Genomic DNA, 18,555 nt, shown 5'->3' on the forward strand with positions numbered 1-18,555 from the left:
CAAACACTTGATTCCGATCAAACAGTTTGTATGACAGCTATATGCTATAATGGTCCGATATCTGCGTTTGTGATAAATGCGCAGCTTCTTGCGGAGAAAAAGACGTGTGCAAAACTTCAGCGCGATATCTCAAAAACTGAGGGACTGATTGGCGTAACTACAAAAGGAGAGGCGGATGGACGGATTGACATAGCTAAATCGACTCAGCTCGTTACGCTGTTCATTTGTATAGAACTTTTAGCGTCCCCAACGTTTCCTTCTGGCAGTTAACGACTTAGTGCAAACTCAATACCGTTGTTTAGGGTATAAAAAATACATACAAAAGAGGCGCAGGTACTACAAAATATTGTTTATATGTAAGCCTGCCAAGCTCTTTGCAAATAAAAATGCAAAACTAGTAATAATGTGTAGCAAAAGCGCTCCGCAGTGAATGTAAATACGAATATCGTCAAAAATTTTTTTTTTATTTTATTACATATTTGCCTAACCCATGCGTAGACGAGAGAAAAAATGAAATTATCAAATAAACATATTCATATTTGTGTGCTATTTGCAGTTGTAGTTGTTGTTTTGACCTACAACACATATTTGACTTTCAATCCCCAGGCGCTTGTTTTCATAACTTTCTGCACTCAAAGTTTACATAAATTATGAAAATATAATGACTGTAGGTAAGTGGGGGCGTATAAGTAATATAATTGTGGGTATATTCGTTAGGCTAGGAACATAGTGGAGCGAAGAGCGGCGACACGAAACGAAGACTGCAAAGTTAAAGTTCTTTTTGGTAACATAGTAACTTTTCAGTTCGATTTTAGTACATTTTTAAATCACTTGGCAGAATCTCGCAAATTTCATGGAATTTCTTTAAAAGTGTTAAGAAACTAAAAACGAAAGAATGTCATTAGGTATTAATACAACTCACTAAAGAATATCATAGGATCATATTTGACCACAACTGGACCTAAACGATCGGTCTGACTAGGCATCCTTACTAAAATTGTAACCTATACTATTCGTGGGAATTAGCGGAGAAGTTGTTCAGGCAGTTTTTTTTCTATGGGAAAAGATTTAAGCTTGAAGTTCTAATGGATTTTTTGCTACAATTCTATATGAAACAACCGAAAATTGCTAACTGGTATATATTTTATTAAAAACGTTATTGTTTTCGTTATGTAAGATTATCAGTAAGGATCTTCAGTTCATAAAACTGACGAAAACTTCAAAAAAAAAAGTCGGAAATGATACACGTCCATCGTCCTCTCAGCGTTAAAAACTATAGCAGAAGTTCTCAACATTTCTTATAGATGTACACAACTCTCTAAACTTATATCCGACCAAACTACAATCTTTTTTATTATAAGACTAAGACGGTTAAGCTCTTAACTAGAGTCAATTTTCAAGCTCAAAAAGAACTGAACTGAACTGAAACTGTTGAATCAGATCTCCGTTGATCTTACATATGTATATGTATATTACCAGTGGTACAGTACGGAGTCGTTATTTTATTCAAGATCATGAGCTCCATAGATTCTATGTAACCTCGTTAATATATAGAAAACATTTTATGATAAATACTTGCCGGTTTAAGCTAAGTTCTGAAGGTTAGCATATTTTTCAAATCGCAGTAGGTTTGGGCACCGAGATTAACCTCAAATTATCAACAGATCTTGAGATCAATATTTCAAAGAAAGCTACTTCTAGATCGCATAGATATCTGCAGAAGTAGGCACAAGTTTCTTGGATCTATATGTCCAATAAGGAAGCAGATTGACTCAATAGCGTCCAGAAGAATCCAGGAATTCATTAGAATACGTGAGATAAAAAGGAGAGCACAATACTATAGACCTCAGTTCACAGTACAAACCTCAATTTGCTCTATTCTAAGGGCATTATGAGTCTTTTGAGAGGTTTTAGATTTTAGCAAACTCCCTCCACTACTTAAGGTACAACTGTTCAACTCCTATAGCTTGCGCATTCGGTGAGAAATCTTTACAGAACCTATATTGAAGGAAATTGTTTCATTCTTGTCTCAGAAACCATATCATAGACCAGTTAACTCAAGAAATTTGCTATTATACAGTTGGAACAAAGGCTTTATGAAGACGCCGGAAAACCCGAAGCAACCGTTTTTCAATTGTTCAGATATCTGCAGACGCTGGAACAAGGCCTTGGATCTACATATTCAAAAAGGAAAAGCATCGACTCAATAACATCTAGCAGAAACTAGGAATTTATCAGTGTACTGGTCATTTGTTAGTTCGTGAGATAGAGAGGAGGCCACAACACCACAAGTCGCAGTACAAATCTTCATTTTGTTCTATTCTAAGGGCGTTATGAATCTTTTAAGAGCTTTTAAGTTATGGCAAGCGCACTCCACTACTTTTAGTACATCTGCACATCACCCATCAGCTTTCCAATTTCGTGAGTAATCTTTTTAGAACCTCCGTTTAAGGAAATTGCTTCGCTATTCCCTCAACTATAGTTTCAAAGGCTTGTAATCTAAAAAAAAGCTGCTATAACAGAGCGCATGTCAGTTATTTCTATATGTACTTTAAACTCTCACATCCATTAGCACCACAGTTTCTACTTCCCTCGTCTTTCGGCTGAATTAACGCCAATAAAATGGTCTTTATCATTTATTAGGCTTCCTTTCAATCTTCATTACAAGCAATTGAAGCACATTACCAATGAGCGGCACTTTACAAGTAAGCACTTTCCTCTGCCCTTCGCAGGGCATACGCACTCACACCCAACGAAGACACTTTTGCAAACAAAACTATGAGAGACGGTGTGAGACTGACTTAACGGTGTGTCAATGACACTTGACAGCGACACGTATTGAACCGTTGACAAATGGCATCGACAAATAGAAGGCTGACGGCGCGTGAGAGAAGCTAACTGGTGGCAACTTGAAGGCTTGCGTTTAAGATGGATAAAGCTGAAGGGAAGGTGTGGCAGAAAATATCGGCATAGATATGGAATATAGTAGAAGAAAAGTAAGAATGTTTAAGGAATATATTTTTGTACGAAATTAACTTTATATTAAAGCTAAAAAGCTTTCTCTAAAAATACAGAGCTTTTTTCACTTTTTGTTTAGAAACACCACAATTTTGTAACCTCAATTACAGTTATGTGGTATATGTCATATACATATGTATGTATATTCAAAATCTTTCTTTACTCACCAGTAGTTTGTGTTGTTCCATCACCTCCTCCACTAGCGCCGCCACCACCGCTGCTGCTACTCTCATTTATATTGGGCGTTGATAGTGGTGTTGATGTGAGTTGTTGTTGTTGTTTATGTGTGGACATTGTAGTCATATGACAATCGGGTAAAGACATTGGACCCGTTGCACTGCTACAGTTGGCACCATCCACTATATCTAACGGTGGGGAGTTCTCCCGAACACATGACATTAGACTGGCGGACATGCTGTGGCGTCTGCAAGAGAAGAAGTAGAAACATTAGCATACAAATATACACACATAAAGCTATAAGACTAAAAATATATATGAAATATAATCATATGTCAAAAATATAGATTTGCGGCATTGTCGAAGTGTTGGGATCACCAGATCACTATTAAGAAAGCGGAATCTGAAAACCTCAAACATTGTAAGATCACTGCCAAGCTACAGACAGAGAATGAACTGTTTAGGTTAGGTCATGTTAAGAAATCGATCTTAACAGGGGTCTTACTTGGACAGTAACACCAGTTCGTTGGGTCACCTAAAACATCTTAACTACTGGCTCATAAGACCCCTACAAATCGACAAAGAGCTTTCGTTTTGGATGCGTCTTCTGATTTGCTGAATTTAAACAATGGAGGAGACCTGTGCCTACGAAGCACTTAATACTAAGTAGTTTGACGCAAAAGACATCCACTCATCGACTAGCTTTGAGCGCACAGTTAACAAGCTCCGAGCTAGTATTGACACTCTGCAGTCGGAGTGAATGCTCACCTCCCTGAAAGAAGCTGCACTTTATAACAGTATGTCTACCGCCACCTTGATAGCAGTCACTTCTGCCTGGAAAACATTACAGTGGTTCGGTAGCCTAAAACTACCGAGAGCTCCTTGCAGAAAACTCCCCCTCCAACCTTTCGACCACGACTTCAACAGTGAAAAAGCTCAATCATCCTTTTCACCAGCGAATTCTCCGAGTTCACATATCCCTCGTCGGTATGTGAGTAGAGAAGCTGCGGTCCAAGTGGTCTTTGCGACGCAGTGATCCAAGTTTTCAGTGATGCATGGATGGAGAGAATTTCGAAGTGTCCTTGTTCTGACCCCTTCATATATCCAGCTTCCCTGAGCTGTAGAGCACACTTCGTATTAATGCAGTGCAAGGAGAAGAGAATTTCGACGTGTCCTTGCTCCGACCCCTTCATACCCTCTTAGTGCACACTTCGCAGCTATACAGCGGCAATATCCACAGATGTTTAAAATAGCTATTGCTGCTGTAGTCTCATCAGAGAAGCCGATGACAGCTACTCTTTGGACACGCCAACTTAACCACACTCAATTTTGCAAGCCCGAAACCCAAAACTGCCAACAGTTACACTCTCAGACGTCTGTTTCACCGACACCACTTCACTATATCTTTCCTTCCCTGGCTCCGTGTTGCTCATTTCGTAATTATCGCTTCGAATTAAATTGAAATTTTGCACTTTCATCTGCCGGCCACGCCTAGACGCCCGCAAAGAAAAGCAAACATTTATGCGCAATTAATATCGCACACTTGAGGACACCGCGCTCTCCGTTTTGTGCGCCAACAAGTTCGCCTCATGCTTATGCGTATTTGATGCCAACTAAATTATCCTTCAATTAACATTTCCGCTCCGCTGGCGTTCGCTGGCTTCGCAAACAGCGGAATACATTTATGTGTGAGGAGCAATTAAAGATTGACACATGACACGACCGAACATCCTTTAATGTCGTCTCTAATCGTTGGGCTGAGATGAATTGTAGACGGATGTAAGGCGAGCTGCCAGCGAAGGTCGTAAAGAGGTCATGGAGGGGAGCAGAGTCACTGTAATCTAACGACAAGCGCTTCGAATTACTCTATGCAGAAAAGTTTCAACAGCTTTTGCAGCAGCATTTAATTTCCCTTTGGTGAAAGTACCGTTGTTTGAGATGAGGAACTCATGTGAGTAAAATAAACATACATACATATTGACATACAAAGCAGTTGAGTAAACACGGCGCGCTTAGGGGACATTTTATATATGTCAAATAAGTTGATGGTGTTGACAAGTGGTAGATAGTGGAAGGAGTGTGGTGAAATTCGCTGTGTTTGGCATGTTGGGTTAATTAGCAGAAGTGAATTAATTCGCGCGTGTAGCGAAAATGCGACCGAAGTACCGCACCAAATCGCAACAAAGCGCCGCTGCTGAGCGAAAGTCAGCGGGCGGCACAAAGGACATTCCGCACACACGGTCCAAACACACTTAGAGACATATGTATTTAAGTAAACATTGGAATTTGTTTGCAGTCCTCTGAAAATGTCAATTTGCAAATGTATAAATTAGTCGCTCAGCCACATGTATGGGGTTGGGTGTTAATGTTGATTGGGTGGATGAGATGAAACTGATGTCATCTTATGGCTGACACAAATACCCCACACAAATACCCCACTGTACCATAAATAAATGAGGTTGTTAGCCAACGAATTGAGGGCACATACCTAGATGTGGAATGTGGGTATCATGTAATGTTAATCCACATAAAATGCGTTGAAATCTACTGGACAGTTCTGAATGATTCGCCTTTGAAGACTAAAATTAATCAATAAAGTCAAGGGCTTAGTCGCAGGGTTCTCCTTACCGGGTATATCCACTTTAACTCAGACTCCGCAGAAAGTTAGTACAAAATATGCTTCAGAGCGCAGCCTTGTTCAGAATGCTGACTAGCCACTTCGATAGTGGGTCAGTCTTGAGTTCGTTTACCGCGCTCAAGACTAGTGAGGCGGTGTCTAGACTGCATATCTCTAGCAACAGGTTATTTTATGATTAGACTAGTTTGGAAGTCTGGCCACAGCGATATGGTGCGGGAGGCTGATGAGCTTGCTAGTACAGGTACTTCAGTCGCAATAACTGCGGAGAGGAGACGGATAGGAGCTCCGTTGGATTATGTCATTTACTACTAGCAGATGGGCCTCAGACTGGCTCAGCAAGCGTTGGTCAACTATCAACAGAAGTTCTTAATGCCGTAATTTCGGTATCCCGAGCCTGAATTTCTTAAAAATCAATTTAAGGGAATTACTTTTAATTTATTTACTTCTGCTCAAGCTTCATTTTCTTAGTACCGAAAATTCGGGATTATGATTTCGGAATCCCGAGCCTGAATTCATTGAATATCAATTTTAAAGAATTACTTTTAATTTATTTACTTCTGTTCAAGCTTAATTTTCTTAGTGCCGAAAATTCGGGATTTGCATTTCGGAATACAGAATCTATATTCATTAAACAGCAATTTTAAAGAATTACTTTTAATTTATTTACTTCTGCTCAAGCTTAATTTTCTTAGACCCGAAAATTCGGAATCCCGAGCCGGAATTCATTAAATTTAATTAAAAGCAGTTTTAAAGAATTACGTTTAATTTATTTACTTCTGTTCAAGCTTAATTTTCATAGTGCCGAAAATTCGGGATCCCGAGCCGGAATACATTAAACTTAATTAAAAGCAATTTTAAAGAATTACTTTTAATTTATTTACTTCTGTTCAAGCTTAATTTTCTTAGTGCCGAAAATTCGGGATTTGCATTTCGGAATACAGAATCTAAATTCATTAAACAGCAATTTTAAAGAATTACTTTAAATGTATTTACTTCTGCTCAAGCTTCATTTTCTTAGTCCCGAAAATTCGGGATTATGATTTCGGAATCCCGACCCCGAATTCATTACATATAAATTTTAAAGAATAAATTTTAATTTAGTTACTTCTGTTAAGCTTGATTATCTCAGTCCCGAAAATTCGGGATTATCATTTCGGATTTTGAAAAAAAAATTATTAAAAGTTATTATAGATGTTTCCCTAAAAGTCTATCTGAAGCTACTCTTGCAGCCCTGTCACTTTGTTGTGGTCAAATAACTTTGTGGACGCGCAGACACTCATGATAATCGTCGAGCCTATTTGGCGCTCACACTCACACCAAACAACCGTTATAACAACGAGTGAGGCATGCAGACATAACCCGTAAATGTACGTTCGTATGTACATATGTATGTTTATATGAGTGCCTGTGGCATTGATGAGCGTGCAACTTGGCGCTTTTTATTAATTAATTAATCAGCCAGCAACTGCCCCAGCGTCAGCCTGTTGACTGCCTCCAAATATGCCTACTCTTTGACTATTTCACTATGTACATATGTGCTTGTTGTTGTTGCTATTTGCAGTTGGGCGTATGCAACACTTATCTGCATTTCGCTTTGGGTTCTTTTTTTCCGAAAGTGCTGTTAAGTGCTGACAGTTAATTGTCTCGGTCGCGTCTCGCTTGTCATTGTGGCAATGTCATGGCGAAATTAATTGAAATTGAAATTTATACGAATCAACGGTTTATTAAGCGATTGCATTGACATTGCAGCGAATGGGGGAAATTTACAATAATGTGCCATGCACAATTACATACATAAATCCATATTCAAATATATACATACATACATACTTATATGTAAATGTATCTACATATATACTTATTTATTTATACGGCACTAGATTTTCACTTGAAAAGTAACAAAAACAAATAAATATCAAAACTTTTTGAGTTCAACACCGGCAGTTGCAGGCAAATATGTACAGTTATGCACACATACATGTTTAATATTTACATAAGCATATTTACAAATATATATAAATATAAAATAATGCATTTTCTACACTTCGTCAGCTGTGTGGGGCGTCTGTCTGTGGCGTCGTCGCTCCGTTGCAAGTACTTGTTTTCTATTTTGTTGTTGCAATTGGCGCCGCTGCAAGCCCATTGTGGCACAAGAAACGCCAACTACTGTGTGTAAACTTGGGCACAAAGTTCACTTTGCAAGATTTTATGCCTTGCTCCACTTGCTATTTAGAGTTTGCATGTCTGAATTTTTGTATGTGTATGTGTGTACATGTGTAAGAGTTTACTTTACATTATTCTTATGGATTTTATATTTGTCGCCCCTTGACGACAACTCATTTATTAGCGTGGCAGCATTGCAAAAATGTGTCAGAAATACAATGTAAATACACAAATACATACATATGTACATATGTACATACATACATACTATAGTACATTCATACATACTACCTTTGGCACATACACGTACAAATACGCTAGCATGTAGTTTCTGACGCAAATATAAAGTAAGAGCGAACGAGCATTCAGCCAACAGAAATTAAATGTTTAACTCTTTTCAAGCCTTGTTTCTTAAGCCCGCTATTTCTGTATAACAATTTCGGGATCCCGAGCTTAAATTCGTTAAATACATATGTATGTATGTATGTATGTATTTTTAATAATTACTTTTACCTTATGTATTTACTACTGTTAAAGTTTCAATTCCTTAATGCCGAAATTTCGGGATTACCATTTCGGGATCCAGATTTTGATTACCAATTAAAAATAATAAATTTAAATTAATTTACTATTGTTACAAGTTTCATTTTTTTAATCCCGAAACTTCGAGATTACTATTTCGGGATCCTGAATTTGTTTCCCAATTAAAAAGAATGAATTTAAATTTACTTACTACTATTCAAGTTATATTTTTTAGTCCCGAAATTTCGAGATTACCATTTCGGGACTTCGAACCTGAATTCATTTATAGGTATTTCAATGAATTAATTTTAATGTATTTACTTCTGTTTAAATTATCTTTTGTTAGTTCCGAAATTTCAAGATTACCATTTCGGGATTCCGAACCTAAATTCATTAAATAACAATTTTAATGAAGGTTTCAATGCAATTAATTTATTTTTTACTTCTGATCAAGCTATCTGGTCTTAGTCCCGAAATTTCGGGATTACCATTTCGGAATTCCGAACCTGAATCCATTAAATAAAAATTTTAAAAATTACTTTTAATTTATTTACTTCCGTTCAAGCTGTCTTGTTATCTTTTCTTAGTCCCGAAATTCCGGGATTAACATTTCGGGATTCCGAACCTAAAATCATAAAATTTTTAAACAATTACTTTAAATTTATTTACTTCCGTTCAAGCTACATTTGCTCAGTTCCGATATTTCGGGATTATTATATAATCCGGAATTTAAAAATTTGAAACTTAAGCAAATAGACTTATGTTTGTATGTATTTTTCACAAAAAGAGAAGTCAAAAATAATAGTTATAGCTGAATCCTGAAAATCTTCGGGATCTCGAAATTTTGATTTATCAAAGTAGAGATAAAATGTTTCGAAGGTCTACTTTAAAATCTTGAGAGAAAATTTGCGACTTTTAATTTTTTTTAATTTTAAATTAAATAATTAAAATTTAAATTTAAATTAGAAAATTAAAATTAAATTTTAAATTAAATAATTTAAAATAATTTAATATATTAAAAAATCCGTTATTCTCTCGAATTTGTTGCTAGGCTTTCGAATTGATATATTGGGTAGTCGAAAAAGTCGTTTCGTATTTCTATTAAAATTTTAACTTATTTTTTTATATTTATAATGTTTTATTATTATTTATTATTTATGTATTATTATGTGTTTTAAGAAATAATTATTTCACTCTCTACAGTGCTGGCTAACATATAGTGCGACAGCGTAAAAATTAGAAATAATGTGACGCCTAAAATCATGCAACATTTTCTGAGCAAAACACAGTATTGCTTCGAAGTCGCAACTAAGAAAAGCTGCAGCGTATGTAAATGGAATTGTGTGTATGTGTGTATGTTAGTATGGATTTGTGACTCACTTATATACATATGTATTTCCTCTAAAGCTTTGTTGTTCGAGTATTAGATAACATTGAGTAGTTTTTTTCAATAGTAATAGTCATGCGTCAGTGCGTATGAGTAACTAATAATACATCAGAAACTTTTTGCACAGTGATGGTTTTTTAATGCGAAATTTTGTTGAAAATTAAAAATGAAAAAGTTTGTTAATAAAATTTATTATTAAAATAGAAATTTAAATATTTTTTTTTTTGCAAAAAAAACATTTAATAATTTTTGTGCAAAAGAAAATGTTTACTAATTTTTTCACAAAAAAAAAGTTTTTAAATAATATTTTTACTAATACTTTTGCAAAAAAAAAATTTTTTAACCACCTAAAATTTTCTAGAAAAAATATATTCGAAATAGTTTCTTAGGTGGAAAGTGTACGTACATAAAATTCCAAGATGCATATGCTAATAAACAAGTTAAAGAACTTACTTATCACACTCGTGCTCTACAATCAAAAACTTCACGAGTTTACTTGGAAACTATATTTTCGAAAACGACTTTTACTACATTTTCGAACAATCCAATTGCACTTTTCGCATGAATTGAACACTATTGGTACCTAAATAGGCCAAAATTATAAATTTTTCATAAAATTGTTGCTTACAGGCGATAAAATGTTTGAAAAAACTTAGCTGCATCTTCAAAACTTAAATTAATAGTAAATTTGGTGGCGTAACAGCTTAGATTTTAACGAAATTTGTTTAACTTTATTATTTCAAATCATTAAAAATTTAAACATTTTACGGACTTTCCAGATTTGACTGCGGAAATACTGTTTTAGAGTGACAAAAATTAAGTTTAGCGTACTTCTAGGCGCTGTTGTTCATTTTTACACACTGAAGCGGGTATATTAAGTTTGCTTCTCACCCAAATCTAATGAAGACATTACACTCAACCCGGTTCAAATCGAAACACCTCATTTCTCTTTTCATTTGTTTGTATGTGAACATATATGTATGTATGTATGTGTATGTGTACATATAATTGCATATGTATGTATTGAGCAAAAGCAGAACTTGCATTTTCAATTTCTATCGACCTATTTTTTTGTTGTTGCACACACACAACACTTGTCGCGCAAAGTGATTATAGTGCCAGTAGTGCTAAAACAACAACAAAAACAACAAATTATAGAAAAAGTTATGCGTTGCAGCGAAAAGATTTTGTTGTGGCAAGTGAGGCATAAATTAAAAAAAAACAACAACCATTGTACGCATAAAAATTACAAAGAACAAATGCATACAAATATATACAAACACACGCACATACACATATACCCACACATACATACATATGTATGCAGCAAGTGCTTGCAACAAAGTGTGCAAAGCAAATGTAAAGCAAAACAGTGTTATGGTGCCATAAAAATAATAATGCAAAACTCAACAACAACAACAATAACAACAACGCAAAGTTGGTGCAAAATGCAACAACAAAAATTACAACAACATGTAGGTGGCAAGTGCAAAAAAAAGCAATTGCTCGCCGCCAAGCGCTGCTTACACTCCTTTCCGCGCTGTGCTGTCACATCTGTGGTTGTTGTTGTTGTTGTTGTTATACGTAAACAATGCAAATCGAAAGAAGTCATTAAGCGGAGTCAGCCAGCCAGCCGGCAAGCGGGCGAAAACTGCGACAAACAATGCAATGGGAATGAGTGATCAGAGCTTGCTTGTGCGGAAATAACAACAACAATACGAATAGCAACAACAATAATAACACACAACACAACAGCGTGTGGCGACAATTAAAATACACGACGCGGCACAAACAACAATAAAAACAAACGTCAACAATAATGAGAAAAAACAACAACAACAATAAGTATAAAGTTGTTGTAGCCGCATATATTTCAGCTGCTTGAAATTCATGCAACATAAATACAAAACCTGCGCCACACTGACACAAATGTGGCAGCTACCTGTGCTTGGCTGCATCTGCATGTGCGTGCGTGTGTGTGTGCGTGTGTGTGTGTGCGGTTTAATCGCTGTATTGTGGGTGGCGGCTGCTGGTGGCTGGTAATTTTGCCACCACAGACACCACAATATTTTAATTATGCCGCAAGTGAGTGTTGTTGCCGGTTCGCCAATGCTATTGTTGTACTTATATGTTATTGTTGTTGTTGTTTTTCATCTTCTTTTATTTGCTTACATTGTTATTGCGCACAATTGCTGCGTAAACATCAACTTTTCAGTCAGTTTTTGCTTCTTTTTGTTGACGGCCTGCAAAAATCTCTGCTCTATGAGGAAGCAGAGGGGACGAGCGACCGAAAATAAGACAACAAGCGAGTTAAGAGTAAACATAAACAACAACAATGCATACTAAATAACTTTTGTTGGCAAACGTAATAAAATTATTAAGTTCGTAAAAAAGTTGGCAAAAGCGCAACAAAACATGTAAAAAGGCGCAGAGAGGTGATGGAGGAATGGAGGGCTTGGAACTACAAAAAATTCAAAAAAGTTACATTTTATTGCAACGAGAACCCTTTACGTATTTCTCAAAATCGTGAACCATAGCTCAAAAACTGAGAGACTGGCTTGTGTACCAAATAAGCAGACAGACGGAGCAAAGTCAAACGGCTATATCTTCGACCCTTTGCGCTTCCTCTCTGCACGGAACTTTACACTCATCCCCCTTCCATCCACAGCGACCATATTTACAAACTGGACGTAGGAGTACAGACTTGACCTTTACATTGCAATCGATGGCGTCAAGATACCGACTGTCAATAACCCTAAAATTTTAGGTGTGACTTTTGACATTCTGTGCCCCTACACTCCTTATACGACCGCGATTACCGCCAAAGTACAGAGCCGCAATAAAATCCTCAAGTCGCTAGCCGGCAGCATATGGGGAAAGGACAAAACAACGTTGTTGGCAACCTACAAGGCAATCGGCTGTCCGGTCCTTAACTACGCCGCACCATTATGGTGGACTGGATGCAGTGAAACGCAGACAAGAAAACTCCAGGCCTATCTGAATACTGCACTCCGGACTACGACAGCATGCCTCTTGATGTCTCTTATCGAACACCTGCATAGTGAGGCCCGTATGCTCCCAGTTAAGGAGCATAACGAACTCCTCTCCAGGCAGTTCCTGCTGAGGTGCTTTCGCAGAAATCGTTCTTGCAGTCACCTGTTTGGATCGGAACCGCCTCCTAGAAGCATTAAGAGGTCATTCCTCAACTACATCAGACAATATGCCGACCAGACTTCGGACGCACCAAAAACTTCCAACAAACACTGACCGCCATTCACAGTGGAGCCATCAACACCTTGACCGGCTCCCTTTCAGTGAATGGCATACTCGGAGTTAAACAACCACCCATTGAAAATCTCGAGTTGCAGCGAGAAGAGGAATGAATCTAGCGCAACTTCGCTCTGAATACTGTAGCAGGTTAAACTCTTACTTATCCAAAATAGACCCTGACATATCCAATATATGTCCTGCGAGCAATAAGTATCCGCATGAAACTGGCTACCACTTTGCATGCCCCATCATCGGACACCCCTCTCCCTTTGGTCCGATCCCGTCGAAACAGCACGTTTCTTGGGACTTCCGTTGGATGACGTCGACGACAATTTAGCTAATTCTTACCATCCTAACGGGGATTAGACACACGCTAAGACAACAAACGGAGCTCAATAGAGTCCAATCGAAGTAACCATGATTTAGATCCGTCCAGAGACAGTAAATACAGAAAATACTGAAAAACAAAAACACCACGAAAAACAATAATTACAACAACTACGACTTGCTCTTGAGCTCATATAAATTATCCGAAATTCTGCAAAGTTCTTATTTTTCCACTGATTGTATAACCTTTGGCCAATTCGGATGTCGTCGTTTTTTTTTTTGTTTTTTTTTTACAGTCCGCTTCAAATTTGATCAGATGGATGGTCAAACATCACCCATCTTGAAACCCAACATTCATTAATGGATAATTCGACCGAAAAGATCACGTCCAGCACTCAGTGAAGAAAATATTTCAACAGAAACGGCCTGAGTGTCTTCTTCTTTCTGCAAAAATGTAAAAAGTCATACACCAGTTAGAAAGGGGGAGTTTATCAGCGCCTAAAAGTCGTGCAGAGCTGCAGAAACCTCATATTACAGACAAGTTAAGGTATTTAGAGCGCCGCTGGGTGAAAGGTATCACGCTAAAAACAGTCTTTGTTGAGAAATAAATCGCCATTTTTCTTGAATTTAATTTTTTTTTATTTTAGGAGAAGTACTAATCGAGCATCCCTCTTATACATATATGTATCTATGTATGTATAAAATATACTGAATAAATTAGTTTTTCTCACTGCAAACAACAACAAATTGCGCTTTTAAATTTTCCAAGCGTTTGAGCACATTGAAATTCTAAGCAACTAATTGAATTTGAATGTTAATATCGCCGGCATAAAAAATAATGGATACATACATATAAATATGCAATTACATGTATGTATGTATGTATACATATAAATATGTCATTACATGTATGTATGTATGCATAGATATACAATATAGATATACCTTATGTATGTATGTATGTGTGTTTACATGTAATTGTAATTAAAAATTTACTCAAACGAATAGTTTTCAATTTTCCGCTCGCTGATTTTTGACATATTGTTTATGAAACCATCAAATGTGTACAGCGCGGGGCACAAAAATGGTGCTTGACTGAAAATTTTATTGCGTAAAAAAACTAAAATAATTAAAAATTTATTTTTTTTAATTTTTTCTAACAATTTCATATATTTAGAATACTTCCAGTCAAACAAAAAATTAATTAAGTTGAATTTACCCTTGAACCATTTTATATTAAGTGGTTATGTACACTTGTAAATTTCGAAAAATCAATTTTGTTTTTCTATTTATGTATATCCAAAGTACACATCGTCACCTAAAATGCAAAACAACCTAACCGCAAAAAAGTGGATATAACTAATATATAACTAATACATAACCATTTTATAACCAATATTTAGCCATTTTACAACCAATATATAACCTTTTATAACCAATACATAACCATTTTATAACCAATACATAACCATTTTATAACCAATACATAACCATTTTATAACCAATACATAACCATTTTGTAACCAATATATAACCATTTTATAACTCAAATTTTGTTTGAATGGGTGGTTTTTATTATGCCGCTTTTTCTTCGCCTATAAACTTATGAAAAGTGCTATTACGTTATTTGGCATTTTAGTTTACTATATACTTATATTTGAAGCACTCGCTGAAAATTTGAAGTTGATCCGCCAGTAGCTTCGGAATTTCATTTGAAACATTTTTTAAGTGACTGTAATCGGCTTCCAAAACTTTATACACGTTTTTTCACGAAACGAAACGGTGAGAGAAAAATTTCTTCGAAACGGTTGAGCCGATCGACTTGAAATTTTCACACAACCTTCTTAGATATATGTACTTGTCATGCAATAATTCAAGAAATCCGATATTTTGATTGATATCGAAATCGAATTTCGATTTCTTAAGACACTATGAAGTGTAAATATTTTTACAAAAAGCGACATTCATAAAAAACTACATTTTTTTTAAGCAAGCAAGTTGGTATAACCCCTCAAAACCAGCTTTAACTACGTCCATGTGTATATATGAATAACTGTAAATATTCATTATATACATATTTTGTATACTATAAAACCTGCCAACTACTCAGCTATGAAATGCTGAAATTGAAGCTCATCCATTTCGCAATTCACTGCATTAATCTTTATCTCGCGCAATTATTTTCTCTTATTTTTCTAATTATTATTCACGAAGTATTTAATTTCCCGATTATTGCAGGCGATAGCTTTGGAAGTAGCTTATTTACAAGTAATAAAAACAAAAAAGTAGCTTAGAAGTCTAAATGTCATATCAATGTCATATTGTATAAAAATATGAAATTGATAGTCATTCAAATGAAAGTAATGATTATTTTGGGAAGTAATGTATGAAGATTACATAAAATAATGCACAAGATGGTGTATTAAGTAAAGGATTACATAACAATTACTTGAATGAATTCGATTACTCATTAGATACTGCTATAAGTTGAGTTATAATGTTTTGTTTTATAAGTCATAAATGCAATGCTGACAGTAATTGATAAGTAATTCCTAAGGTAAAGGCATTACATAACAATTACTTAAATGAATTCGATTACTCATTAGATACTGCGATAAGTTGAGTTATAATGTTTTGTTTTATAAGTCATAAATGCAATGCTGACAGTAATTGATAAGTAATTCATAAGGTAAAGGCATTACATAACAATTACTTAAATGAATTCGATTACATATTAGATAAGGCCAGCAGTTGGGTTATAATATAATGATCATAAGGTATTGGCAAGGTATTGCATTCAGGTGTATAAGTAATTGAACAGTTCATTACTAAGGTAATACATAAAGTAATTCATAAGGTAATGGGCAAAGAAAATGCATTCAGGTATGTATAAGAGAAATTATGATATGTGAAAGTCATGGATAAACAACGGAAAGTTATATAAAATAAGAATTAAGGTATTGTATAAAGTAATTTAAAAGGTAATGGCAAGGTAATGTGTGCAGATCTGTATAAGGAGAGTTATGATATATGTAAGTAATGGGTAAATTATGGAAAGTATTTTAAACTAAGAATTAAGGTAATATATAAAGTAATTCATATGGTAATCGGAAAGGTAATGCTTTGAGATATGCATAAAGGCAGTTATAGATATGAAAGTAATGGATAAATTATGGAAATTAAGCAAAGTTAAGTCCTATTATAAATAATCAAGTACTTCATAAGGTAATTCAGTTTCATGTATGAGGGGAGTTACGATATATGAAAGTAATGTGTAAATTGTGGCAAGTAGTAGCATTAAAAATTAAGGTAATATATAAAGTAATGCATACGGTAATGGTAAAGTAATACATTCAGATGTGTAGAAAGAGAGTTGTGATATATGAAAATAATGAACGAATTATGGAAAATAGGTTACTTAAATATTAGATAAGTAGTGAAAGAAGAAATAATGTAATGCTGAAAGTAATTCATTAGGTAATGGACAATGTAGTACATTAAGATATGCATAAGCAGAATTATGACCATGAAAGTAATGAAGAAATAATGAAAAGTAGGTTAAGTACCAAGACAACGTATAAAGTAATGCATAAGGTAATTACAAGGTAATGCGCTCAGTTATGTACAAGAGGAATTATAATTTACGAAAGTAATGGCTAAATTTTGGAAGAAGGGTTAAGTAAATTATAAAAAAAAGGAATAATGTAATGCTGAAAGTAATTCGTAAGGTAATGGCAAAGTAATGCATTAAGATATGTATAAGGGAAGTTATGATATATGAAAGTTTTGGATAAAACATGGAAGGTAGTATAAAAGAAGAATTAGGTAATGAATAAAATAATTCATAAGGTAATGGGTAAAGTAATTCATTAGTAATGCGTTCAGATATGAATAAGCGAAATTACCATATATAAAATTAATCGATACATCATGGAAAATAGTACAAAATGAAAATTCAGGTAATGCGTCAAGTAATTCATTTGGTAATGCGAAAAGTAATGCATTAAGATATGCCTAAAGGGAGTTATGAAATGATATATTACATATATATAAAAAACACATAAAATAATGATTTTGCAAGAATAAAATGTAAGACAAAATTAAGTATTATGTAATGCATGGAGTAATACTAAGATGCAGTACAAAGAAGTAATATTTGGATGAATAAATGAGAGCAACATGAAACTGACAATTTACGGTTAGTTAACCCTATAAATAGAAAAATATACCATAATTTCAAAAATTAATTCACAGTCAGCCACATATTTATAAGCAAAAACATCGGTTTCAATATTTAATTTCAACTTCGCTTTGAAGTCAATGTCACATTGCATTACTTTTACGAATTTCAAACGTAGCAAAACTGCAAATCGTAATAAAGCTCAAACTCATCATCTTTAACGGTTGGATTTTTCCTCAGCAGACGCCCATAAAGTGTGTCAAGGTCATTTGCATGCGGAATGACGTCTACGATGACTTTATTTGTTTGTATGTATGTATTTACATATGAACGTGCATAATTCCGTCAACAACTAACTGCAATAACTAATAGAAAAAATAACAACAACAAATGCTTATAACTGCGCTTTCGTAACGGAGATAAGCCAAGCGCGCTAATAAAAGTGAATTTGAATTCGAAGGGCAATAAAAAATGTGATTTAATGAAGACACACATACATATGTACATAGATATTGACAAATAAAAACACATGTATATATGTTTATAAGTAAGTACGAGTATTGCATATTTACCGCTGTTCAGGTGTAACGGCGCCACGAATGACATTTGCATTAATGCCGTTGGCAACATACTCCGCCAGCTCTGACTCGCTATCGCTGCTGTCTGCCGCTACGGCTGCAGCGGCTGAGCGTGGCCGCTTCGCTTTGCCGCCAAAGTGACAAATCAATAACATTTCAATATGTTTTTATTTTTATTTGTGTAATTGGTGTAACGATTGGTGTTGACGTCGATTGGTCGTCATCGCTAAGGATTTTTTCACATTTTTTAAGCAGAACCACGTAGCAAAAATAGCAACGACATGTTAAATGCCTG

General features: G+C 35.2%; 1 protein-coding gene across 1 annotated transcript in view; it reads right to left on the reverse strand.

The window, feature by feature from the left end:
- The window catches only part of LOC120770424 (serine-rich adhesin for platelets), a 164,691-nt gene that overhangs the window by 82,793 nt on the left and 63,343 nt on the right, over positions 1-18,555 (reverse strand). Inside the window, exon 3 of the mRNA XM_040097873.1 lies at positions 3,186-3,442. Within this exon, the coding sequence (XP_039953807.1) occupies positions 3,186-3,432 (247 nt within the window). The 5' untranslated portion in view covers positions 3,433-3,442. The remainder of the gene's footprint in view (positions 1-3,185; positions 3,443-18,555) is intronic.

The sequence above is a fragment of the Bactrocera tryoni genome, chromosome 3, assembly GCF_016617805.1.
Source record: "Bactrocera tryoni isolate S06 chromosome 3, CSIRO_BtryS06_freeze2, whole genome shotgun sequence".
Classification (NCBI taxonomy): domain Eukaryota; kingdom Metazoa; phylum Arthropoda; class Insecta; order Diptera; family Tephritidae; genus Bactrocera; species Bactrocera tryoni.